The sequence below is a fragment of the Dama dama genome, chromosome 8 (assembly GCF_033118175.1).
Source record: "Dama dama isolate Ldn47 chromosome 8, ASM3311817v1, whole genome shotgun sequence".
Lineage (NCBI taxonomy): Eukaryota > Metazoa > Chordata > Mammalia > Artiodactyla > Cervidae > Dama > Dama dama.
In genome coordinates, this window is record NC_083688.1 from 49612880 (window position 1) to 49640297 (window position 27418).

General features: G+C 40.7%; 1 protein-coding gene across 1 annotated transcript in view; it reads left to right on the forward strand.

Annotated features, from left to right (window-relative positions):
• DNAH7 (dynein axonemal heavy chain 7) overlaps positions 1-27418 on the forward strand; it is a 249362-nt gene that overhangs the window by 153678 nt on the left and 68266 nt on the right. Inside the window, exon 46 of the mRNA XM_061147985.1 lies at positions 19966-20129. Within this exon, the coding sequence (XP_061003968.1) occupies positions 19966-20129 (164 nt within the window). The remainder of the gene's footprint in view (positions 1-19965; positions 20130-27418) is intronic.

The window sequence follows — 27418 nt, forward strand, 5'->3', positions numbered from 1 at the left end:
GAATTGAGCTGCAGGAGTTGCTTGCATGTTTTTGAGATTAGTCCTTTTTCTGTTGCTTCGTTTGCTATTATTTTCTCCCAATCTGAGGGCTGTCTTTTCACCTTGCTTATAGTTTCCTTTGTTGTGCAAAAGCTTTTAAGTTTCATTAGGTCCCATTTGTTCAGTTTTGCTTTTATTTCCAATATTCTGGGAGGTGGGTCATAGAGGATCTTGCTGTGATTTATGTCGGAGAGTGTTTTGCCTATGTTCTCTTCTAGGAGTTTTATAGTTTCTGGTCTGACATTTAGATCTTCAATCCATTTTGAGTTTATTTTTGTGTATGGTGTTAGAAAGTGTTCTAGTTTCATTCTTTTACAAGTGGTTGACCAGTTTTCCCAGCACCACTTGTTAAAGAGGTTGTCTTTTTTCCATTGTATATCCTTGCCTCCTTTGTCAAAGATAAGGTGTCCATAGGTTCGTGGATTTATCTCTGGGCTTTCTATTCTGTTCCATTGATCTATATTTCTGTCTTTGTGCCAGTACCATACTGTCTTGATGACTGTGGTTTTGTAGTAGAGTCTGAAGTCAGGCAGGTTGATTCCTCCAGTTCCATTCTTCTTTCTCAAGATTACTTTGGCTATTCGAGGTTTTTTGTATTTCCATACAAATTGTGAAATTATTTGTTCTAGTTCTGTGAAAAATACCGTTGGTAGCTTGGTAGGGATTGCATTGAATCTATAGATTGATTTGGGTAGAATAGCCATTTTGACAATATTGATTCTTCCAATCCATGAACACGGTATGTTTCTCCATCTGTTTGTGTCCTCTTTGATTTCTTTCATCAGTGTTTTATAGTTTTCTATGTATAGGTCTTTTGTTTCTTTAGGTAGATATACTCCTAAGTATTTTATTCTTTTTGTTGCAGTGGGGAATGGTATTGTTTCCTTAATTTCTCTTTCTGTTTTTTCATTGTTAGTATATACGAATGCAAGGGATTTCTGTGTGTTAATTTTATATCCTGCAACTTTACTATATTCATTCATTAGCTCTAGTAGTTTTCTGGTAGAGTCTTTAGGGTTTTCTATGTAGAGGATCATGTCATCTGCAAACAGTGAGAGTTTCACTTCTTCTTTTCCTATCTGGATTCCTTTTACTTCTTCTTCTGCTCTGATTGCTGTGGCCAAAACTTCCAACACTATGTTGAATAGAAGTGGTGAGAGAGGGCACCCTTGTCTTGTTCCTGATTTTAGGGGAAATGCTTTCAATTTTTCACCATTGAGGGCGATGCTTGCTGTGTGTTTGTCATATATAGCTTTTATTATGTTGAGGTATGTTCCTTCTATTCCTGCTTTTTGGAGAGTTTTAATCATAAATGGATGTTGAATTTTGTCAAAGGCTTTCTCTGCATCTATTGAGATAATCACATGGTTTTTATCTTTCAATTTGTTAATGTGGTGTATTACATTGATTGATTTGCAGATATTAAAGAATCCTTGCATTCCTGGGATAAAGCCCACTTGGTCATGGTGTATGATTTTTTTAATATGTTGTTGGATTCTGTTTGCTAGAATTTTGTTAAGGATTTTTACATCTATGTTCATCAGTGATATTGGCCTGTAGTTTTCTTTTTTTGTGGCATCTTTGTCTGGTTTTGGAATTAGGGTGATGGTGGCCTCATAGAATGAGTTTGGAAGCTTACCTTCATCTGCAATTTTCTGGAAGAGTTTGAGTAAGATAGGTGTTAGCTCTTCTCTAAATTTTTGGTAGAATTCAGCTGTGAAGCCATCTGGTCCTGGGCTTTTGTTTGCTGGAAGATTTCTGATTACAGTTTCGATTTCCTTGCCTGTGATGGGTCTGTTAAGATCTTCTATTTCTTCCTGGTTCAGTCTCGGAAAGTTATATTTTTATAAGAATTTGTCCATTTCTTCCAAGTTGTCCATTTTATTGGCATAGAGCTGCTGGTAGTAGTCTCTCATGATCCTTTGTATTTCAGTGTTGTCTGTTGTGATCTCTCCATTTTCATTTCTAATTTTGTTAATTTGGTTCTTCTCTCTTTGTTTCTTAATGAGTCTTGCTAATGGTTTGTCAATTTTGTTTATTTTTTCAAAAAACCAGCTTTTAGCTTTGTTGATTTTTGCTATGGTCTCTTTAGTTTCTATTGCATTTATTTCTGCCTTAATTTTTAAGATTTCTTTCCTTCTGCTAACCCTGGGGTTCTTCATTTCTTCCTTCTTTAATTGCTTTAGGTGTACAGTTAGGTTATTTATTTGGCTTTTTTCTTGTTTCTTGATGTAAGCCTGTAATGCTATGAACCTTCTCCTTAGCACTGCTTTCACAGTGTCCCATAGGTTTTGGGTTGTTGTGTTTTCATTTTCATTCATTTCTATGCATATTTTGATTTCTTTTTTGATTTCTTCTATGATTTGTTGGTTATTCAGAAGCGTGTTATTTAGCCTCCATGTGTTTGAATTTTTAACAATTTTTTTCCTGTAATTGAGATCTAATCTTACTGCACTGTGGTCAGAAAAGATGACTGGAATGATTTCAATTTTTTTGAATTTTCCAAGACCAGATTTATGGCCCAGGATGTGATCTATTCTGGAGAAGGTTCCGTGTGCACTTGAGAAAAAGGTGAAGTTGATTGTTTTGGGGTGAAATGTCCTATAGATATCAATTAGGTCTAGCTGGTCCATTGTGTCATTTAAAGTTTGTGTTTCCTTGTTAATTTTCTGTTTAGTTGATCTATCCATAGTTGTGAGTGGGGTATTAAAGTCTCCCACTATTATTGTGTTGCTATTAATTTCCTCTTTCATACTTGTTAGCATTTGCCTTACATATCGCAGTGCTCCTATGTTGGGTGCATATATATTTATAATTGTTATATCTTCTTCTTGGATTGATCCTTTGATCATTATGTAGTGTCCTTCTTTGTCTCTTTTCACAGCCTTTATTTGAAAGTCTATTTTATCTGATAGGAGTATTGAGACTCCTGCTTTCTCTTGGTCTCTCTTTGCATGAAATATTTTTTTCCAGCCCGTCACTTTTAGTCTGTATGTGTCTCTTGTTTTGAGGTGGGTCTCTTGTAGACAGCATATATAGGGGTCTTGTTTTTGTATCCATTCAGCCAATCTTTGTCTTTTGGTTGGGGCATTCAACCCATTTACATTTAAGGTAATTATTGATAGGTGTGGTCCCGTTGCCATTTACTTCGTTGTTTTGGGTTCACATTTATACAATCTTTCTGCATTTCCTGTGTAGAGAAGATCCTTTAGCATTTGTTGAAGAGCTGGTTTGGTGGTGCTGAATTCTCTCAGCTTTTGCTTGTCTGTAAAGCTTTTGAATTCTCCTTCATATCTGAATGAGATCCTTGCTGAATACAGTAATCTAGGTTGTAGGTTATTCTCTTTCATTACTTTCAGTATGTCCTGCCATTCCCTTCTGGCCTGAAGGGTTTCTATTGATAGATCAGCTGTTATCCTTATGGGAATCCCTTTGTGTGTTATTTGTTGTTTCTCCCTTGCTGCTTTTAATATTTGTTCTTTGTGTTTGATCTTTGTTAATTTGATTAATATGTGTCTTGGGGTGTTTTGCCTTGGGTTTATCCTGTTTGGGACTCTCTGGGTTTCTTGGACTTGGGTGGCTATTTCCTTCCCCATTTTAGGGAAGTTTTCAGCTATTATCTCCTCGAGTATTTTCTCATGGCCTTTCTTTTTGTCTTCTTCTTCTGGGACTCCTATGATTCGAATGTTGGGGAGTTTCACATTGTCCCAGAGGTCCCTGAGGTTGTCCTCATTTCTTTTGATTCTTTTTTCTTTTTTCCTCTCTGCTTCATTTATTTCCACCATTTTATCTTCTACCTCACTTACCCTATCTTCTGTCTCTGTTATTCTACTCTTGGTTCCCTCCAAAGTGTTTTTGTTCTCATTCATTGCATTGTTCATTTTTAATTGACTCTTTCATTTCTTCTAGGTCTTTATTAAACATTTCTTGTATCTTTTCAATCTTTGTCTCCAGGCTATTTATCTGTAACTCCATTTTGTTTTCAAGATTTTGGATTATTTTTATTATCATTATTCTAAATTCTTTTTCAGGTAGATTCCCTATCTCCTCCTCTTTTGTTTGACTTGGTGGGCATTTTTCATGTTCCTTTACCTGTTGGGTATTTCTTTGCCTTTTCATCTTGTTTAGATTGCTGTGTCTGGAGTGGGCTTTCTGTATTCTGGAGGTCTGTGGTTCCTTTTTATTGTGGAGGATTTACCCAGTGGGTGGGGTTAGACGATTGGCTTGTCAAGGTTTCCTGGATAGGGAAGCTTGCGTCAGTGTTCTGGTGCGTGGAACTTGATTTCTTCTCTTTGGAGAGCAATCGAGTGCCCAGTAATGAGTTTTGAGATGGGTCTATGTGTTAGGTGTGACCTTGGGCAGCCTGTATGTTGAAGTTCAGGGCTATGTTCCTGCGTTGCTGGAGAATTTGCGTGGTATGTCTTGCTCTAAAACTTATTGGCTCTTGGGTGGTGGCTGGTTTCAGTGTAGGTATGGAGGCTTTTGGACGGTCACTTATTACTTAAAGTTCCATGTAGTCAGGAGTTTTTCTCGTGTTCTCAGGTTTTGGGCTTAAGTCTCCCGCCTCTGGATTTCAGTTTTATTCTTCCTGTAGTCTCAGGACTTCTCCAACTATACAGCACTGATAATAAAACTTCTAGGTTAATGGCGAAAAGATTCTCCCCCGTTAGGGACACCTAGAGAGGTTCACAGAGTTACATGAAGAAGAGGAGAGGGAGGAGGGAGATAGAGATGAGCAGGAGGAGAAAAAGGGGGACTCAAGAGGAGAGAGACAGATCTACGCAGCTGTCTGTTCCCAGAGTGTTCTCCGTAGCCCAGACACCTACAAAGATTCACAGAATTGGATTGGGAAGAGAAGGGGAAAGGAGGAAATAGAGGTGTTCTGAGGTAGAAAACAGAGAGTCAAGATTGGGAGAGAATAATCTTTGGTTTAAAAATAGGGCTTCTCTATTTTTTTTTTGTAAGGTTATAGTGTATTGCAAATGAAAATTAAGGAGTAGTAGAGGAGTAGTAGAGGACTTTAAAAGAAATAAGAGAAAAAGAAAAATAGAAAATAGAAGAGAAAAAGAAAAGAAAAAAAAGAAGAAAAAAGAAAAGAAAAAGAAAGAAAAAAAAATTTTTTTTCCCTAATTAAAAAAATCGTAAAAATCTATGAAAATGGAAGTTAAGGAGTAATGGGGGAGTAATAGGGAATTTTAAAGGAAAATAAAAGAGAAAAAAGAAAAAAGAGAAGAAAAAAAAATTTTTTTTTACTTAAAAAAAAAAAAAGTAAAAATATATCTAGGAATTTCTCTGGAGCTGTTGCGGTCAGTGTGGGTTCGGCTCAGTTTCAGATAGCTCCTCGTTCCAGCTTACACTTCTCAATATCTACAGGGCCCTTCCAGTGTAGTCGGTGTTTTCTACAGGGATTTTAATCTGTTGCACCAGTCCCTTCTGAAGCGGTTCCCTTTGTTTATTTGGCTTCTGTTTGCCAGTCTCTTCAGAGCCTCATTTCCGCCCTGACACAGGCGGGCGGAGGTGGACTCTTATTTAGGTAGCTAGTTCCGTCGTTCTGCGCCGCGGGGAGGGGCTGGCGCTGCCGGGAGGGGCTGACGCTGCTTTCTCCGTCTGCGCGGCTCAGGCTCCCGGCTGTTCTATATGGGGCGCGCCCCGCGCTGCGCGAGGTTCCAGCCCTCGGGTGTTCCACAAAAGCGCGGAAGGAAAAGCTGCGCCTGCTCTCTGTGCCTTCCCCGTCAGAGCGGTCCAGGCAGCCAGGGGCTCGGTGGGCGCACTCTCCCCAGGTGTGGCGCGCCCCCTCCCCTCCACGGACCCAGTCTCAGTTTCCGCTGGCGCCAGTCGGGTGCGCGCGCCTTCTGCCCTCCGCGTCCCCAGCCCCAGTCCCCGCCCGCGCCGGTCGGGTGCCTGCGCCCTGTGTCTCGCCGCGACCTTCCCCTCCCCCCTGCCTCCTGCCTCCAGCGGGGCTGGGCCGGTCCGCAGCCTGCGAGCTCCTCTCTGGACCCTCTCGGTCTCTTTGTTCTGCGAACGGCCGGCAGTGTGTTCGGGCCGGTTAATTTACTCTCTCTCTTTTGGTCTCCCACAGTTCAAGTTGGCAACTCACAGAAGCTCCCTCCGACTGTCCTCAGGGCACTCAGGCCCGGACCCTACCCCAAGCAATGCCGCCTAAGACTTCCCGGGACGGATCTCCGTCCTTAGCTCTTTTGTCTCACTTTTTATCTTTTATATTTTGTCCTACCTCCTTTCGAAGACAATGGGCTGCTTTTCTGGGTGCCTGATGACCTCAGCTAGCGATCAGAAGTTGTTTTGTGAAGTTTGCTCTGCATTCAGTTATTCTTTTGATGAATTTGTAGGAGAGAAAGTGGTCTCCTGTCCTACTCCTCCGCCATCTTGGCTCCTCCTCGACAGTGTTCGAAAACTCACTTCTAAAGTGGGGCTTTGTCACTTAACAAAGCATTTGTTTTGTTCATGGTCTCAGTTGAGATTCACTTGATTTCAGGGTTTCTCTTAAGTAGAGTTGATTCTTGGAGGCCACTATTTTGGTTTGTTTGCTCGCTTTTAGCCAAACTGGTTTAAAATCCTCATATTGATCATGCTTCTGTCTTCAGGCTTCTGGGTTCTGGAAGCCCTTGTCCTGGCACATGAGTTTCATATTCTTTTTAGCTTTCTGTCTTCATTTGTGTCTGAACAACTATCTACACTTATAGCCTCTACGTGAAAGTGAAAGAGGAGAGTGAAGAAGTTGGCTTAAACTCAACATTCAGAAAACTAAGATCATGGCATCCGGTCCCATCACTTCATGGGAAATAGATGGGGAAACAGCGGAAACAGTGTCAGACTTTTAGGGCCCCAAAATCAGTGCAGATGGTGACTGCAGCCATGAAATTAAAAGATGCTTGCTCCTTGGAAGAAAAGCTATGACCAACCTAGACAGCATATTAAAAAGCAGAGACATTACTTTACCCCAAAGGTTCGTTTAGTCAAAGGTATGGTTTTTCCAGTAGTCATGTATGTGAGAGTTGGACCATAAAGAAAGATGAGCACTGAAGAATTGATGCTTTCAAACTGTGGTGTTGGAGAAGACTCTTGAGAGTCCCTTGGACTGTAAGGAGATCTAAACAGTCCATCCTAAAGGAAATCAGTCCTGAATGTTCACTGGAAGGACTAATGCTGAAGCTGAAACCTCAATACTCTGGTCACCTGATGAGAAGAACCAACTCATTGGAAAAGACCTTGATGCTGGGAAAGATTGAAGACAGGAGGAGAAGGGGACAACAGAGGATGAGATGGTTGGATGGTATCATTGACGCAATGGACATGAGTTTGAGCAGGCTCCAGGAGTTGGTGATGGACAGGGAGGCCTGGTGTGCTGCAGTCCATGGGATCACAAAGAGTAGGACATGACTGAGCAACTGAACTGAACTGATAGCATTGACATCTTGTAGTTCAGATAATTAACATTTAATATGACACTATTTCCCTAGTCTTAGACTTGTTTGCTTGACAGTTTCAGAGCCTGAGGCTTATAAAGAGTAAGAAAATTGCTCATAACCACACAGCTGGTTAATGACAGAGCAGAAAAGAGACTTGTCGTCACCCGAATCCTCACTGAGCCCTCTTTCTACTCTTCTATGTCAACTTGGAATGATGGAGGAAGTAGCTGCAGGGCCTCCTACGCTCCTCTGTTAGTGCCCACCATCCCTGGGTGTCTGCTCTGGGTCCAGCGCCATGCTGAAAGTCAGCATCCTGGGGCACCCCTCCAAATCCAGCCCTGTCCAGTGACTCCTTCCAAAACCCAGCATCTTGTGCTCACTCCCTGGTCACCTGCTTCCCCTAGAATGAGGGCTACCAGTTAGACCATCCACACAAATGCTTCCAAAAAGCATTGAGACCAGAACTGAGACCTTGAAATTTACTGACAGAAACAAAGCAACACTTCAGCTAGACTCAAGATCTAAGCTCATAGCTCCTTCCATGAACTCACATCCACTGTCCCCACCGCTGATTCAAGTAGACACATCATCCCATCCCATCTAAGAAGACTTGAAGGCAATTTTATCTCTTCCTTGTTTTACTGTAGCAACCTAGGCCTTTACTTATCTAGTCTCTAATGTCACTGTTCCTTCCTTTGAATTTATTCTCCACACCCTACTCTGTAATCATTTATCTCTTTCTCCTGGGTCAGGGCAGCTGGCAGTTTATGCCCCATCAAAAGTTTCCCATTTGAAAAAAAAAAAAAAAGTTTCCCATTTGATTCTAAACACAAGGGTAATAGTAGCAACTTCACTTCTCTACCCAGATCCCCACCTGGCTTCCGGTGCTTTCACATCAAACAACCAGCACCTGTGGCTTTTCTTGGCTGACTTACCTTGGGTTCTTGCTGCTGCTGCTAAGTCACTTCAGTTATGTCCAACTCTGGGTGACCCCATAGACGGCAGCCCACCAGAATCCCCCATCCCTGGGATTCTCCAGGGAAGAACACTGGAGTGGGTTGCCATTTCCTTCTCCAGTGCATGAAAGTGAAAAGTGAAAGTGAAGTTGCTTAGTCATGTCCGACTCTCAGTGACCCCATGGACTGCAGCCTACCAGGCTCCTCCATCCACGGGATCTCCCAGGCAAGAGTACTGGAGTGGGTTCCCACTGCCTTCTCCACCTTGGGTTCTTAGAACCCACTTTGCCCAGTGTTTGGATAGCTAAAATTGCCTGGGAATTTACTTCCCTCTGAGGTAGGCTTTATTGAAAGACAGATGTGAGGGCCTGAAGGTCTGTCTCCCTTCTTTCTGGTTAACACAAATCCAAGGAATAACTTATACCCACTGTAGGATCAAGCTGAAACTACCTGTGCAGAACTTTCCTCCACCTTTTATTGGCTCTTTGCCTGTCCTTATAATGCCTCTCTTAATATCTCTTCCTTAATAAATCACTTCATATAAATCTTCATGTCAGAGTCTGCTACTAGGAAACCCAAGTGAGGCAAAAGGCTTTAAAACAATCTTGGGTTTTATTTTTTACTCTAACATCAAAGGTTCGGGATACCAAGAGCCCATAGTAAGTAGCTACAGCCCCTCTTTCCAGGCTCGAGCCTGAGTAGTTGTCAATTATTCATCCACCCTTTTAGATGTTCTAGTACTCTTCATGATAAAATGTAGAAAATTCCAATTCTCCTGGCATAACTGGGGCCACATGTTTGATTGTAATGCCCATGCCAGTCTCAAAGACAAAATTCTACAATGTTGTAAGGACATACAGGACCTGGAGTGAATTAATTTGAACTTTTAAAAAAAATTTTTTTAATTTAATTTATTTTTATTAGTTGGAGGCTAATTACTTTACAATATTGTAGTGGTTTTTGTCATACATTGACATGAATCAGCTGTGGATTTACATTTATTCCCCATCCCGACCCCCCCTCCCACTTCCCTCTCTACCCGATCCCTCTGGGTCTTCCCAGTGCACCAGGCCCGAGCACTTGACTCATGCATCCAACCTGGGCTGGTAATCTGTTTCACCCTAGGTAATATACATGTTTCGATGCTGTTCTCTCGAAACATCCCACCCTCACCTTCTCCCACAGAGTCCAAAAGTCTGTTCTGGACATCTGTGTCTCTTTTTCTGTTTTGCATATAGGGTTATCATTACCATCTTTCTAAATTCCATACATATGCGTTAGTATACTGTATTGGTCTTTATCTTTCTGGCTTACTTCCCTCTGTATAATGGGCTCCAGTTTCATCCATCTCATTAGGACTGATTCAAATGAATTCTTTTTAATGGCTGAGTAATATTTCATGGTGTATATGTACCACAGCTTCCTTATCCATTCATCTGCTGATGGGCGTCTAGGTTGCTTCCATGTCCTGGCTATTATAAACAGTGCTGCGATGAACACTGGGGTGCACGTGTCTCTTTCAGATCTGGTTTCCTCAGTGTATATGCCCAGAAGTGGGATTGCTGGGTCATATGGCAGTTCTATTTCCAGTTTTTTAAGAAATCTCCACACTGTTCTCCATAGCGGCTGTACTAGTTTGCATTCCCACCAACAGTGTAAGAGGGTTCCCTTTCTCCATACCCTCTCCAGCATTTATTGCTTGTAGACTTTTGGATAGCAGCCATTCTGACTGGTGTGTAATGGTACCTCATTGTGGTTTTGATTTGCATTTCTCTGATAATGAGTGATGTTGAGCATCTTTTCATGTGTTTGTTAGCCATCTGTATGTCTTCTTTGGAGAAATGTCTGTTTAGTTCTTTTGCCCACTTTTTGATTGGGTCATTTATTTTCCTGGAATTGAGCTTCAGGAGTTGCTTGTATATTTTTGAGATTAGTCCTTTTTCTGTTGCTTCGTTTGCTATTATTTTCTCCCAATCTGAGGGCTGTCTTTTCACCTTGCTTATAGTTTCCTTTGTTGTGCAAAAGCTTTTAAGTTTCATTAGGTCCCATTTGTTCAGTTTTGCTTTTTTTCCAATATTCTGGGAGGTGGGTCATCGAGGATCCTGCTGTGATTTATGTCGGAGAGTGTTTTGCCTATGTTCTCTTCTAGGAGTTTTATAGTTTCTGGTCTTACATTTAGATCTTTAATCCATTTTGAGTTTATTTTTGTGTATGGTGTTAGAAAGTGTTCTAGTTTCATTCTTTTACAAGTGGTTGACCAGTTTTCCCAGCACCACTTGTTAAAGAGGTTGTCTTTTTTCCATTGTATATCCTTGCCTCCTTTGTCAAAGATAAGGTGTCCATAGGTTCGTGGATTTATCTCTGGGCTTTCTATTCTGTTCCATTGATCTATATTTCTGTCTTTGTGCCAGTACCATACTGTCTTGATGACTGTGGTTTTGTAGTAGAGTCTGAAGTCAGGCAGGTTGATTCCTCCAGTTCCATTCTTCTTTCTCAAGATTACTTTGGCTATTCGAGGTTTTTTGTATTTCCATACAAATTGTGAAATTATTTGTTCTAGTTCTGTGAAAAATACTGTTGGTAGCTTGATAGGGTTTGCATTGAATCTATAGATTGCTTTAGGTAGTATAGCCATTTTGACAGTATTGATTCTTCCAATCCATGAGCACAGTATGTTTCTCTATCTGTTTGTGTCCTCTTTGATTTCTTTCATCAGTGTTTTATAGTTTTCTATGTATAGGTCTTTTGTTTCTTTAGGTAGATATACTCCTAAGTATTTTATTCTTTTTGTTGCAGTGGGGAATGGTATTGTTTCCTTAATTTCTCTTTCTGTTTTTTCATTGTTAGTGTATAGGAATGCAAGGGATTTCTGTGTGTTAATTTTATATCCTGCAACTTTACTATATTCATTCATTAGCTCTAGTAGTTTTCTGGTAGAGTCTTTAGGGTTTTCTATGTAGAGGATCATGTCATCTGCAAACAGTGAGAGTTTCACTTCTTCTTTTCCTATCTGGATTCCTTTTACTTCTTCTTCTGCTCTGATTGCTGTGGCCAAAACTTCCAACACTATGTTGAATAGAAGTGGTGAGAGAGGGCACCCCTGTCTTGTTCCTGATTTTAGGGGAAATGCTTTCAATTTTTCACCATTGAGGGCGATGCTTGCTGTGTGTTTGTCATATATAGCTTTTATTATGTTGAGGTATGTTCCTTCTATTCCTGCTTTCTGGAGAGTTTTAATCATAAATGGATGTTGAATTTTGTCAAAGGCTTTTTCTACATCTGTTGAGATAATCACATGGTTTTTATCTTTCAATTTGTTAATGTGGTGTATTACATTGATTGATTTGCAGATATTAAAGAATCCTTGCATTCCTGGGATAAAGCCCACTTGGTCATGGTGTATGATTTTTTTAATATGTTGTTGGATTCTGTTTGCTAGAATTTTGTTAAGGATTTTTACATCTATGTTCATCAGTGATATTGGCCTGTAGTTTTCTTTTTTTGTGGCATCTTTGTCTGGTTTTGGAATTAGGGTGATGGTGGCCTCATAGAATGAGTTTGGAAGCTTACCTTCATCTGCAATTTTCTGGAAGAGTTTGAGTAAGATAGGTGTTAGCTCTTCTCTAAATTTTTGGTAGAATTCAGCTGTGAAGCCATCTGGTCCTGGGCTTTTGTTTGCTGGAAGATTTCTGATTACAGTTTCGATTTCCTTGCTTGTGATGGGTCTGTTAAGATCTTCTATTTCTTCCTGGTTCAGGTTTGGAAAGTTATACATTTCTAAGAATTTGTCCATTTCTTCCAAGTTGTCCATTTTATTGGCATAGAGCTGATGGTAGTAGTCTCTCATGATCCTTTGTATTTCAGTGTTGTCTGTTGTGATCTCTCCATTTTCATTTCTAATTTTGTTAGTTTGGTTCTTCTCCCTTTGTTTCTTAATGAGTCTTGCTAACGGTTTGTCAATTTTGATTATTTTTAAAGAAAACCAGCTTTTAGCTTTGATGATTTTTGCTATGGTCTCTTTAGTTTGTTTTGCATTTATTTCTGCCCTAATTTTTAAGATTTCTTTCCTTCTACTAACCCTGGGGTTCTTCATTTCTTCCTTCTCTAGTTGCTTTAGGTGTAGAGTTAGGTTATTTATTTGACTTTTTTCTTGCTTCTTGAGGTAAGCCTGTAATGCTATGAACCTTCCCCTTAGCACTGCTTTCACAGTGTCCCATAGGTTTTGGGTTGTTGTGTTTTCATTTTCATTCATTTCTATGCATATTTTGATTTCTTTTTTGATTTCTTCTATGATTTGTTGGTTATTCAGAAGCGTGTTATTTAGCCTCCATATGTTTGAATTTTTAATAATTTTTTTCCTGTAATTGAGATCTAATCTTACTGCACTGTGGTCAGAAAAGATGACTGGAATGATTTCAGTTTTTTTGAATTTAGCAAGGCTATATTTATGGCCCAGGATGTGATCTATTCTGGAGAATGTTCTGTGTGCACTTGAGAAAAAGGTGAAGTTGATTGTTTTGGGGTGAAATGTCCTATAGATATCAATTAGGTCTAGCTGGTCCATTGTGTCATTTAAAGTTTGTGTTTCCTTGTTAATTTTCTGTTTAGTTGATCTATCCATAGTTGTGAGTGAGGTATTAAAGTCTCCCACTATTATTGTGTTACTGTTAATTTCCTCTTTCATACTCGTTAGTGTTTGCCTTAATATTGTGGTGCTCCTATGTTGGGTGCATATATATTTATAATTGTTATATCTTCTTCTTGGATTGATCCTTTGATCATTATGTAGTGTCCTTCTTTGTCTCTTTTCACAGCCTTTATTTGAAAGTCTATTTTATCTGATAGGAGTATTGAGACTCCTGCTTTCTTTTGGTGTCTGTTTGCATGAAATATTTTTTTCCAGCCCATCACTTTTAGTCTGTATGTGTCTCTTGTTTTGAGGTGGGTCTCTTGTAGACAGCATATATAGGGGTCTTGTTTTTGTATCCATTCAGCCAATCTTTGTCTTTTGGTTGGGGCATTCAACCCATTTACATTTAAGGTAATTATTGATAGGTGTGGTCCCGTTGCCATTTACTTCGTTGTTTTGGGTTCACATTTATACAATCTTTCTGCATTTCCTGTGTAGAGAAGATCCTTTAGCATTTGTTGAAGAGCTGGTTTGGTGGTGCTGAATTCTCTCAGCTTTTGCTTGTCTGTAAAGCTTTTGAATTCTCCTTCATATCTGAATGAGATCCTTGCTGGGTACAGTAATCTAGGTTGTAGGTTATTCTCTTTCATTACTTTCAGTATGTCCTGCCATTCCCTTCTGGCCTGAAGGGTTTCTATTGATAAATCAGCTGTTATCCTTATGGGAATCCCTTTGTGTGTTATTTGTTGTTTCTCCCTTGCTGCTTTTAATATTTGTTCTTTGTGTTTGATCTTTGTTAATTTGATTAATATGTGTCTTGGGGTGTTTTGCCTTGGGTTTATCCTGTTTGGGACTCTCTTGGTTCCTGGACCTGTGTAACTATTTCCTTCCCCATTTTAGGGAAGTTTTCAGCTATTATCTCCTCGAATATTTTCTCATGGCCTTTCTTTTTGTCTTCTTCTTCTGGGACTCCTATGATTCGAATGTTGGGGAATTTCACATTGTCCCAGAGGTCCCTGAGGTTGTCCTCATTTCTTTTGATTCTTTTTTCCTCTCTCCTTCATTTATTTCTACCATTTTATCTTCTACCTCACTTACCCTATCTTCTGTCTCTGTTATTCTACTCTTGCTTCCCTCCAGAGTGTTTTTGATCTCATTTATTGCATTATTCATTTTTAACTGACTCTCTTTTATTTCTTCTAGGTCCTTATTAAACATTTCTTGCATCTTCTCAATCTTTGTCTCCAGGCTATTTATCTATAACTTCATTTTGTTTTCAAGATTTTGGATCACTTTTGTTATCATTATTCTAAATTCTTTTTCAGGTAGATTCCCTATCTCCTCGTCTTTTGTTTGACTTGCTGGGCATTTTTCATGTTCCTTTACCTGTTGGGTATTTCTCTGCCTTTTCATCTTGTTTAGATTGCTGTGTCTGGAGTGGGCTTTCTGTATTCTGGAGGTCTGTAGTTCCTTTTTATTGTGGAGGGTTCACCCAGTGGGTGGGGTTGGACGATTGGCTTGTCAAGGTTTCCTGGTTAGGTAAGCTTGCGTGGGTGTTCTGGTGCATGGAACTGGATTTCTTCTCTCTGGAGTGCAATGGAGTTTCCAGTAATGAGTTTTGAGATGGGTCTATGTGTTAGGTGTAACTTTGGGCAGCCTGTATGTTGACGCTCAGGGCTATGTTCATGTGTTGCTGGAGAATTTGCGTGGTATGTCTTGCTCTGGAACTTATTGGCTTTGGGTGCTGGTTGGTTTCAGTGTAGGTATGGAGGCTTTTGGATGGTCTCTTATTACTTAATGTTCCCTGTAGTCAGGAGTTTTTCTGGTGTTTTCAGGTTTTGGGCTTAAGTCTCCCGCCTCTGGATTTCAGTTTTATTCTTCCATTAGTCTCAAGACTTCTCCAACTATACAGCACTGATAATAAAACTTCTAGGTTAATGGCGAAAAGATTTACCCCTGTGAGGGACACCCAGGGTGATTCACAGAGTTACATGAAGAAGAGGAGAGGGAGGAGGGAGATAGAGATGAGCAGGAGGAGAAAAAGGGGGACTCAAGAGGAGAGAGACAGATCTACGCAGTTCTCTGTTCCCAAAGTGTTCTCCATAGCCCAGACACCCACAGAGATTCACAGAATTGGATTGGGAAGAGAAGGGGGAGGGAGGAAATAGAGGTGATCTGAGGGAGAAAACGCAGAGTCAGAAGTGGCAGAGAGTAATCAACACACTGCTGAGTAAAAATGGGAACTGAATATTGGATTCTTAAATGTCCAAAATTGATATCACATACTGAAAAACAAAGATTAAAAATCTAGAGTAGAGGTTAGACTCTTAAAAATACAATATTAAAAACAAAAACAAAAACACAAAAAATTTTAGAAATATATATGAAGTTCAGTTTAAAAATAGGGCTTTTCTCTTTTTTTTTTGCAAGGTTATAATGAAATGAAAATGAAAATTAAGGAGTAATAGAGGAGAAATAGAGGACTTTAAAAGAAAATAAGAGAAAAAACAAGAAAAAAAATTTTTTTTCCAATTAAAAAAATCATAAAAATATATGAAAATGAAAGTTAAGGGGTAATGGGGGAGTAGTAGGGAATTTTAAAAGAAAATAAAAGAGAAAAAATAAAAAAAGAAAAAAAAAGGTAAAAATATATCTAGAAACTTCTCTGGAGCTGTTGCAGGGCAGTGTGGGTTTGGTTCAGTTTCAGATAGCTCCTCGTTCCAGTTTACACTTCTCGATACCTATAGGCCCCTTCCCGTGTAGTAGGTGTTACCTAAAGGGATTTTAATCTGTTGCGCCGTTCCCTTCTGAAGTGGTTCCCTTTGTTTATTTGGCTTCTGTTTGCCGTCTCTTCAGTGCCTGATTTCTGCCCTGACACAGGCGGGCGGATGTGATCTCTTATTTAGGTTCGCTAGTTCAGTCCTGCTGTGGGGAGGGTGGGGCGCTGCAGACAGATATCACTGTGTGTGGGGAGCACTCGCAGTGTTCTGGCCACACTGGGTTTGCCCCCACTCACGGGTGTGTGCGTTCCCCGTCTACACTGCTCAGGCTCCCGGCTGCTCTACATGGAGCGGGCCCTGCGTTGCGTGTGGTTCCAGTTTTCGGGTACTCCACAAAAGTGCGGACTCGGTTGGGCCTGCGTTTTGTGCCTTCCCTGCCCGAGCAGCTCAGGCCGCCAGGAGCTTGACGGGCACACTCTCCCCGGGTGAGGTGCGCCTTCTCCCCTCCACAGCCCCAGCCTCAGTTTCCGACTGCGCCAGCCCGGTGCGTGCGCCTTGTGTTTAACCGTGACCCTCCCGGCGGATGTCGACCATCCAGAATCTCAGGAAGTCTTTGGTTTGCAGTGTGGTAGGGGATGCTGTCTCTGGGGCCAAATTTGCCCCTTTTCCCTCCCCTCTGCCTCCTGCCTCCGGCGGGGATGGGCCAGTCCGCCACCGGCTAGCTCTTCTCTGGAGTTGCTCAGTCCCTTTGTTCTGTGAATGGCTGGCAGTGTGTTCGGGCCGGTTAATTTTCTCTCTCTCTCTTGCTATCCCACATGTTAAGTTGCTGTCTCACGAAAGCTCCCTCCAATTGCTCTCAGGGCCTTGGGGCCGGTCCTTACCCTAAGCAATGCCGCCCGCTCCTCTCCGTTCCGCCCCCACTTGCTGGTGGTGGATGCGAGTGTCTGGGGTACTTTTCTGCTGGGAGTTGCTTTTAGGCATGTAATCTGTGGGTTTTATTTATTTTTCCTCCCAGTTAGGTTGCCCTCCAAGATTCAAAAACTTCCCCCAGACCTGCCAGTGCGAGGGTTTCCTGGTGTTTGGAAACTTCCTCTATTATGACTCCCTTCCTGGGACGGGTCTCCATCCCTAGCTCTTTTGTCTTTCTTTTTATCTTTTATATTTTGTCCTACCTCCTTTCGAAGACAATGGGCTGCTTTTCTGGGCACCTGATGTCCTCTGCTAGCGATCAGAAGTTGTTTTGTGAAGTTTGCTCAGCATTCAGTTGTTCTTTCGATGAATTTGTAGGGGAGAAAGTGGTCTCCCCGTCCTATTCCTCTGCTAAATTGGCTCCTCCCCTAGTTTGAACCTTTTAAGAGATCTTTTCCCTACCGATAATCAAAGTCAAAGCTGCTCTGGTGGTGGTACATACTTTCACCAAATTGTTGTACAGTCACTCAGTCACATCTGACTCTTTGTGACCCCATGGACTGCAGCACACCAGCTTCCCTGTCCTTCACCATTTCCTGGAGCTTGTACAAACTCATTTCCATTGAGTCGGTGATGCCATCCAGCCATCTTATCCTCTGTCGTCCCCTTCTCCTCCTGCCCCCAACCCCTCCCAGCATCAGGGTCTTTTCCAATGAGTCAACTCTTCGCATGAGGTGGCCAAAGTACTGGAGTTTCAGCTTCAGCATCAGTCCTTCCATTGAATATTCAGGATTGATTTCCTTTAGGATTGACTGGTTTGATCTCTTTGCTCTATAAGAGACTCTCAAGAGTCTTCCCCAACACCACGGTTCAAAAGTATCATTTCTTCATTGTTCAGCCTTCTTTATGGTCCGACTCTCACATCCATACATGACTATTGGAAAAGCCATAGCTTTGACTATACGGACCTTTGTCAGGAAAGTAATGTCTGCTTTTTAATACGCTGTCTAGATTTGTGATAGCTTTTCTTCCAAACAAGATGTCACCCTTAATGGTCAGTTTTCCATTTCCACCATCTGTTTTGCCACCTGATTATTAGCCAGGGTTCTTGCGTTGTATTTTTGCTTGCTTGTTCAGAGGCCCTCATGTTAATTTCACTTATTCTCTGCTGCTGCATTCTTACAGATGTTGAATTGAGCCACTTAAATTTCTAACCAGAGTTCATCTGTGATGACATACTATACCTGTCAACTAGAGAGAGCATTCCACAGCAACTATTGCCTTCCTTTTCCCTATTCTTTCCTGTATCATTGGCTATGAAGCCTACACCAGCATCAAGCTATATCTTGGAAAACCTTCAGACCTCCCCCCAAATCTTCAGACCAACAACAACAACAAAAAAACATGCCCATAGGAGCTGTGTACTAGGAATCAGAATCAAACTGGAAATGCTCCCTGCCCCTCCACCCTAATGGCCAGGCCATCTGTTCTAATACCAGCAACCAAATCAAGCCAAATAAAAAACGCAGATGATACTTATTAAGTATTCATGAGTGTCCTGCCTTAACTCAGTCTTGAATCATGATTAACAACTCTGAATTCCCTTTTATGGGCAGTTTGCTAAGCCCTCACCTCAACCATTTCCCTTATCAGGCTATGATAATCCTGGGTTACAATAGGTACATACCCAACTTCCAGAGGACTTCCCTTGTGGCTCAGCTGGTAAAGAATCCACCTGCAATGTGGGAGACCTGGGTTCAATCCCTGGGTTGGGAAGATCCCCTGGAGAAGGCAAAGGCTACTCGCTCCAGTATTCTGGCCTGGAGAATTCCGTGGACTGTATCGTCCATGGACTCACAAACAGTCGGACACGACTGAGTGACTTTCACTTTCACAACCTCCAGAGACCCCCGCAGACACCTAGTCCCTGCTTCCCAGTGCCTGTGGGACTACTCAAAAGACCAATCCTCAGGGAGCCCAGGAAACCTGGCCCCCTCCACCCCACTCTGCTTGACGTTTGCAGACTGCCTCCTACAGTTCCAGCTCACCATTTCCCTGTGTCCAGGTGTAGCCTCCTGTGGGGCAGCTTTCTCTCATTTGGAGCTTTGAGTGATGGAGTTCTGCCTCTCATTTAAGGAGTGACTTTATGTTGTGTCCCACCATCCAAGAAAGTTTAATCATACCTAAGCTCATATAATTATGACACAAAAGCCTGGCAGGAAACACTTTAATCAAAATAAAACTATCATCTATAAAGGGACAGTGTGAAATTCTGTGCCATGGATGGGCTGCAGTGAGAAGAACACAGTATCATTTCATCGATATTCCTGCCAAAGGTGCATAATCTGAATTGACTCTTGAGAGAATATCACACAGACGCAGTTGTGGGCCATTCTAGGGAATGACCGGGTAAGCAAGGTGGTGAAAGGCATCAGTTGTCCCCAAACCATCATAGCCTTTTCATGTGTCAAAGGAATATTGGTCCAGTCTACTCAGCAGGAGCCTGAAGGAGATGCTAGTGCCCACCATGCCCTCTCAGCTAGGCACACACCTGGCACACACGGCATCCTCATTTGCCCATGGACTGGTTTCAATACCACATATATATGCCCCTTTCTAACCTATTTTCTCTCCAGTCATGTCTTCCACTATTTCTGAACCCTTTGATCTGTAACCTCATATTGGACCTTGATTTCTGATTTTCTGAGTATGAACCCAAGCTTGATGCACCATTTTGTATTCCTGAGCATCCTAGCACACTGTGCCCCAGGTCGGGTATCCAGAATCCTGGTGTGTGCCCTGATTCTTATTGGTGCCTAAGAGCCCTGCTGTAGTCCCTTCCCCAGAATAAGTGAGAGCCAGACACATGTTTTCTGTGTCCCCTGCTGGTTTACATTGGATTTACTTTTATACCATAGTATTATAGTGATACTGATAGTCATAACTTAAAGAAAATATATAGAAAAACATGGTAACCTCCATCTACTTAGTCAAATGAAGCTTTAGAATCATAATTGGCAAGTATTTTTTTCCATATATGAAGTTCTGAATTCACTAGTAAGTGCTCTATCTAAATTTTATCTTAACAGTAGATGTAATTTTCATTTGAATACATAGTAGAGCTTCTGAATTATAATTTTACTTCAAAATATGATGAACACAAATCAATTTTAAGGTAGTTTCAACCATGGTTTGTTGGCTCAAAGTATGATTGAGGATTTTACAAAATATTTTTTTGGTAACCTCCAGCCTCATTTTTATATCTCTCTGTGTATGTCTCAAAGAACCAAATCAAGGAGTGGACCAATTTGTGCAAAAGAAGAGATATCCCCTGCTCTGAAGATTATTCCCTTATGAATATCCTGGGAGAAGCAGTGACAATTCGAGCCTGGAATATTGCTGGATTACCTTCTGACTCATTTTCTATTGATAACGGGATCATCATAATGTAAGGAAAATGTTTTTCTCATAAATGTTCTCTGTCAATCAGTAGATTTATTTATCTGTATACCTTTTTTAATGTAGCTAGTAAACTTTTATAGTACTGAAAAAATTTGCTTAATTAATTAGTTAAATTAAATATGGATGAGCACATCCTTCTCTAATTAATGTTGGAGCAGTTGAGTATTGGAGACAGTAGTAATTAAACTAAAAACCTCAGATGACTCTTGTGTAATTTTTAATCAATTTTTAGCAAATAGAGCAAAACCCTGCCGTAAGTAAGTGAAGTCCCAAATCTTTGTTCTCATAGAACACAGGGTTTTGTTATTGTAGGTTAATGAAACATGCAGGGGTAAGTTTGTGGTGATGATTGATGTCTTAGTCCTGCTGGGTGTGGGACCACCTTAAGTGGTATGGATACATTTCTGGGTCCTGGACTGATTGGGGCTTTTCAAAAAGTGGTGCTATTCCTAGAATCTCATGGTTAGTAGATAAAACCCATGGAGATGAAGTTGGGAGGATACTGGAGGCTCATCCAACCTTGCCTTTCCTCAGGGTCTTGCCTTTCAGAAGCCAAGGACTTCACTCTGCCCTACTGTGGGGACAATTATTAATTGTGTTATTTTCAAGGTCACATTATGAAGGGTCTTGTATCACTGGGCCAGTCGTCTTGGAGGTTTTAGCATGTTAGCAATAGCACAGGTAAACCATCAGTAGGAAACATTCAGTTTTGTGTTACATGTTTTGATTAGTTGTTAGTTTACTACTGAAAAAATACTTGATAGTACTTAATTAGAAGACGCTTACTCCTTGGAAGGAAAGTTATGACCAACTTAGATAGCATATTAAAAAGCAGAGACATTACTTTGCCAACAAAGGTCTGTCTAGTCAAGGCTATGGTTTTTCCAGTGGTCATGTATGGTTGTGAGAGTTGGACTGTGAAGAAAGCTGAGCGCCAAAAAATTGATGCTTTTGAACTGTGGTGTTGGAGAAGACTCTTGAGAGTCCCTTGGACTGCAAGGAGATCCAACCAGTCCATCCTAAAGGAGATCAGTCCTGGGTGTTCATTGGAAGGACTGATGCTGAAGCTGAAACTCCAGTACCTTGGCCACCTCATGCGGAGAGTTGACTTATTGGAAAAGACCCTGATGCTGGGAGGGATTGGGGGCAGGAGGAGAAGGGGACGACAGAGGATGAGATGGCTGGATGGCATCGCCGACTCAATGGGCATGAGTTTGAGTAAACTCCGGGAGCTGGTGATGGACAGGGAGACCTGGCGTGCTGCGATTCATGGGGTCACAAAGAGTCGGACACGACTGAGCGACTGAACTGAACTGAACTGAACTGAAAGTAAAAATGGTTGAGGCATGTAAATTTTTAAAATAGAATTAGCCACTATGGGTAAAAACCAGTTATTATTAAGTTTTTATGAGTAATATTTATGAAACTTATTTTACAAATTTAAATTATAGTGAACAAATTGCTTAACTGTTCAGCAAATGATCCTGACATATGGATTTTTATAGCATTTATTTACTGGACTATTGTAAAAGGACTAAACTTTCCCAGGAAATACTACTCAGCGATAAAAAAGATGAAATCTTGCCACTTGTAACAACATGGATGGACCTTGAGGGTACTATGCTAAGTGAAATAAGTCAGATGGGAAAAGACAAATACTGTATGTTTTCACTCCTATGTGAAATATTAAATAAGTAAGTAGATAAATAATAAACAAAACAAGTGAACACATGGATACAGACAGCCAAGTGTGTACCAGAGAGGAAGGGGTGTGAGGGGAAGGTGAGACAGGCAAAGGGCATCAAAGGTTTGGTAATGAATGGAGACTAATCCTTTGGTGGTGAGCATGCTGCAGAAGTCAAAATGTAACATTGTGCAAGTAACAATGATAATGAAATTTCATTTTAAAAATTTCAGTAGAAAAATAAAGAAGTCTGCCTTTTACCTTGTCCAGCTGGACCAGTTATCTTCAGCCTCAATAATAGTCCAGTTGTTGTTGTTGTTGTTGCCGCTGCTGCTGCTGTTTCCCTCTCAGAAAAAAACCTTTGCTCTTCCCAAACAGTTGTGAAAATAATTGATCATGTCCCATGTAGTAGTAGTTACGCATTTATTACTTTTGATTTGCGATTTATATACCTTTGGTCTACCTAGAAGGACATCTAAACCTATTCTTATAACTGTTATCTATTCAGTGGAGAATAATATACTTGTTAGTTTCTAGCAAATAAATACCCTTTCTTTTAGGTCCAGTCGTATTTCAATAATACTGAAACTGTTGATGAATATTTCCGCTTTTAAGATTCCAAATCTTTCAGTGATTATTTTTCAAGATGAACTCCCATTTCAGGAGGTAGAAAATAGTTTTAATGAGCCATAACCCCTATGTGTTGGCTATTTGTTTGTAAAAGTGTTGTATTATTAGAAAGAAGTAATGGTAGAAACCTTACTAAGAAGGAAATAGTAATGTTTTTCATTCTTGGTTTTTTGGTCAATGATTTTGGTAATCTTTTACTGAGAGGTTTCAGGAAATAGGTTAAGGTGATCATGTTGAGGGCCTCCCAGGTCACTCAATGGTAAAGAACCGACATCTGCCAGTGTAGGAGACACAGGTTTTTATCCCTGGGAAGATTTCCTGTAATAGAAATGACAGTAGGCGCCAGTACTCTTGCCTGGAAAATTTCTTGGACAGAAGAGCCTGGCAGGCTACAGCCCGTAAAGGGTCGCAAAGATTCGGACAAAACTGAGGGAGTGAGCACGCATGCTTGATCATTTTGAAGTATCAGATAAGTCTTCCTTGCCAGTGTCTTCTTCCTTCCCCAGAGATACTTACTTGATAATAATATCTAATACAGAGCACTTACTAAAGACCTGATTTTGTGTTAGATACTTTTCATATACTATCCCAGCTGAGGGAGGAGTTGATAATTTAGGAAACTAATCCTAAAATTAGAATTTTAATCCTTTGAAATACACCACTGCTATATATCTAAATTCCTTCCTTCCATGCATACTACATATATCATCATGTTGTTCAGTCACCAAGTCGTGTCTGACTCTTTGTGACCCCATGGACTGAAGCACACCAGGCTTCCCTGTCCTTCAGTATCTCTCAGAGTTTTCTCAAACTCATGTCCATTGAGTTGATGATGCCATCTAACCATGGTGTGGTTGATATAATTGAAATTAGATGTAACAGATTATTATTTTTCTGTTTTTACATCTGATTTTTGTTGCCCTCTCCCCCATTTCTTGTTATTTTAGAATATTTGAATGATCACCATTTTTAGTATCCCATTTTAATTTATCAATTTTTAACTATAATACTTTGCATTATTTTTCAGTACACATTTTCACAATCTATCTAGAGACGTTTTACCACTTCAGTTAAGACGTAGACACCTTGTAACTGTACAAGTGCCCTCGCCGTCCCCTGATTATGCCACCGTAGTCGTACGTTTTACATGTGTCGAAACTCTGCCCCTCCACACACACTCAGCGTTTTGCCTCAGTATCCATATACATTTGAAAGAACTAAAGAGGGAAATAGCCTGTTCTATTTACCATTTTTGCTCCTTCTTTATTTCTAAAACTCACTATAGCATCATTTCCCCTAAGGGTGAAGAACTTTAGCATTAACATCTGTTTAGAACAGATCTGCTGGCCCATACTTTTGAGAACATCTTCATTTTGCCTTTATTCTTGAAGGATATTTTTGGTGGACATGGAATGCTGGGTTGACAGTTCTTTTCTTTCAACACTTTAAATATGTTCTACTGTGTTCTGGTTCCATGATTTCTGATATAAAATCTGCACTCTTTTTAATAATTGTCATCTAAATGTAATATATCATAACTCTCTGATGCTTTAAAAATATGTTTTTTCAAATCTTTGGTTCTCAGCAGTTTGATTATAATGAGGCTGGATGTGGGTGGGGGGGTTTTGGTTTTTTAGTCTTTCCTTTTCAGAATTGAGTTTCGTGAAGCTGTGAATTTACATGTTTCACTGAACTTAGGAAAGTTTCAACAGTTTTTTCAAATATGTTTTCCACACCAGTCTCTTTCTTCCTTCTGGCCCAAATGACATGAACGTTAAAGCTTTTAATATTTTCTCACAAGTCTTTGAGACTCTGTTTCTTTTTTTACTATCCTTTTTATTATTCAAATTGGATAATTTTTATTCATAGGTCATCAAGTTCACTGATTGTCTACTATTGAGTTCTTACAGTGAAATTTTTATTTCAGATATTATCCTTTTCAGTTCTAAAATTTTCATTTGGTTCTTGTCACACTTTCTATTTATCTGCTAGAATACCTCTTTCCATTTGTTTTTAAAAGTATTCACCTTTACCAAATGAAGTGTTGTTATGATAACTGCTTTAGAGGGTTTTTTCCTGATAATTCTAGCATCTGTTTCTTTCAGAATTAGTCACATTCTGGTTCTTTGTATATTGAGTAATTTTGGATTGAATCCTGTTAGAGCAGCCTGAGCAGGTTATGACGCCCCTCAGACTCTGTGCACAGCAGAGGTCCCTTTTTCCAGCTCTTCTCTCCAGAGAGAGATTTCACTCAGGGTTTAGGTGGCTGCAGCAGCACTGCTCTGCCGTGGCGATGCTGTAATGTGGCGGGGCAGAGAGAACAGAGATCCCCTCAGTGCTGTCTGGCTCACACGTGCTTATTTTCTCAGTCTTCTGTTTTGAGTTTTGCTACCTGTGCCTGCTGCACGGTTCCCTGCATCAAGCCTATGCTCAGGTCAAAACCAGAAGACAGAGAAAACACACACACGCACACACACACATACAAGAAAGTCACCACTCCCTTGCTGGTCATCCCTCAAGCTCTGACTTTTCTTCCATTCACTGCTTATTGCTTACTTTTTAGAATCTGCGAATTGTTGGTTTTTGTATTTTATCCTACTCACTTCAGTGTGATCAGTGACAGAGATAGGCTGTAATGAACTTCGCCAAGTTTGGTACCACCAGAAGTCCTTTTTTCTGATTTTGAGATGGTGTTCTTTGGACCAGTATTCTTCATTCAGGAGTAATCTCCTATAAACTGTCCATGTTTAGAATGAGTTAACTTGTATGGTCTTTGTCAGATTTCTTTTTTTTTTTTTTTGCTGTTGCCACTTCAGTGGATTATCACATGCAAACTTTATTTGATTTAGGAAAAGAGGATAAAGAAGAGTCAGCATGGTTCCTCCCTCAGGATATATAATTTAGTTGAGTGATGCAGCTAATAAATTATAGAATTACCATAATAAAATATTAGTGGATGTTGGCAGTTTGATCTCTGGTTCCTCTGCCTTTGCTAAAACCAGCTTGAACATCTGGAAGTTAACATTTCACATACTGCTGAAACCTGGCTTGGAGAATTTTGAGCATTATTTGCTAGCGTGTGAGATAAGTGCAATTGTGCAGTAGTTTCGGCATTCTTTGGCATTACCTTTCTTTGGGATTGGAATGAAAACTGACCTTTTCCAGTCCTGTGGCCACTGCTGAGTTTTCCAAATTTGCTGGCATATTGAGTGCAGCACTTTCACAGCATCATCTTTCAGGATTTGAAATAGCTCAACTGGAATTCCATCACCTCCACTAGCTTTGTTCGTAGTGATGCTTTCTAAGGCCCACCTGACTTCACATTCCAGGATGTCTGGCTCTAGGTGAGTGATCACACCATCATGATTATCTGGGTCGTGAAGATCTTTTTTGTACAGTCCTTCTGTGTATTCTTGCCACCTCTTCTTAATATCTTCTGCTGCTGTTAGGTCCATACCATTTCTGTCCTTTATTGAGCCCATCTTTGCATGAAATGTTCCCTTGGTATCTCTAATTTTCTTGAAGAGATCTCTAGTCTTTCCCATTCTGTTGTTTTCCTCTATTTCTTTGCATTGGTCACTGAGGAAGGCTTTCTTATCTCTGCTTGCTATTCTTTGGAACTCCGCATTCAAATGGAAATGTCTTTCCTTTCTCCTTTGCTTTTCTCTTTCCTTCTTTTCACAGCTATTTGTAAGGCCCCCTCAGACAACCATTTTGCTTTTTTGCATCTCTTTTCCATGGGGATGGTCTTGATCCCTGTCTCCTGTACAATGTCACGAACCTCCTTCCATAGTTCATCAGGCATTCTGTCTATCAGATCTAGTCCCTTAAATCTATTTCTCACTTCCACTGTATAGTCATAAGGGATTTGATTTAGGTCATACCTGAATGGTCTAGTGGTTATCCCTACTTTCTTCAGTTTAAGTGTGAATTTGGCAGTAAGGAGTTCATGATCTGAGCCACAGTCAGCTCCTGGTCTTGTTTTTGCTGACTGTATAGAGCTTCTCCATCTCTGGCTGCAAAGACTATAATCAGTCTGATTTCATTGTTGACCATCTGGTGATGTCCATGTGTAGTCTTCTGTTGTGTTGTTGAAAGTGGGTGTTTGCTGTGACCAGCACGTTCTCTTGGCAAAACTCTTATTAGCCTTTGCCCTGCTTCATTCCGTACTCCAAGGCCAAAATTGCCTGTTACCCCAGGTGTTTCTTGACTTCCTACTTTTGCATTCCAGTCCCCTATAATGAAAAGGACATCTTTTTTGGGTGTTAGTTCTAAAAGGTCCTGTAGGTCTTCATAGAACTGTTCAACTTCAGCTTCTTCAGTGTTACTGGTTGGGGCATAGACTTGGATTACTGTGATATTGAATGGTTTGCCTTGGAAATGAACAGAGAGCATTCTGTTGTTTTTGAGATTGCATCCAAGTACTGCATCTCGGACTCTTGTTGACCGTGATGGCTACTGCATTTCTTCTAAGGGATTCCTGCCCACAGTAGTAGATATAATGGTCATCTGAGTTAAATTCACCCATTCCAGTCCATTTTAGTTCGCTGATTCCTAGAATGTCGACATTCACTCTTGCCATCTCCTGTTTGACTACTTCCAATTTGCCTTGATTCATGGACCAAACATTCCAGGTTCCTATGCAATATTGCTCTTTACAGCATCGGACCTTGCTTCTATCACCAGTCCCATCCACAGCTGGGTATTGTTTTTGCTTTGGCTCCATCCCTTCATTCTTTCTGGAGTCATTTCTCCACTGATCTCCAGCAGCATATCGGGCACCTACCGACCTGGGGAGTTCCTCTTTCAGTGTCCTATCATTTTGCCTTTTCAGACTGTTCATGGGGTTCTCAAGGCAAGAGTACTGAAGTGGTTTGCCATTCCTTCTCCAGTGGACCACATTCTGTCAGACCTCTCCACCATGACCCGTCTGTCCTGGGTGTCCCCACGCGACATGGCTT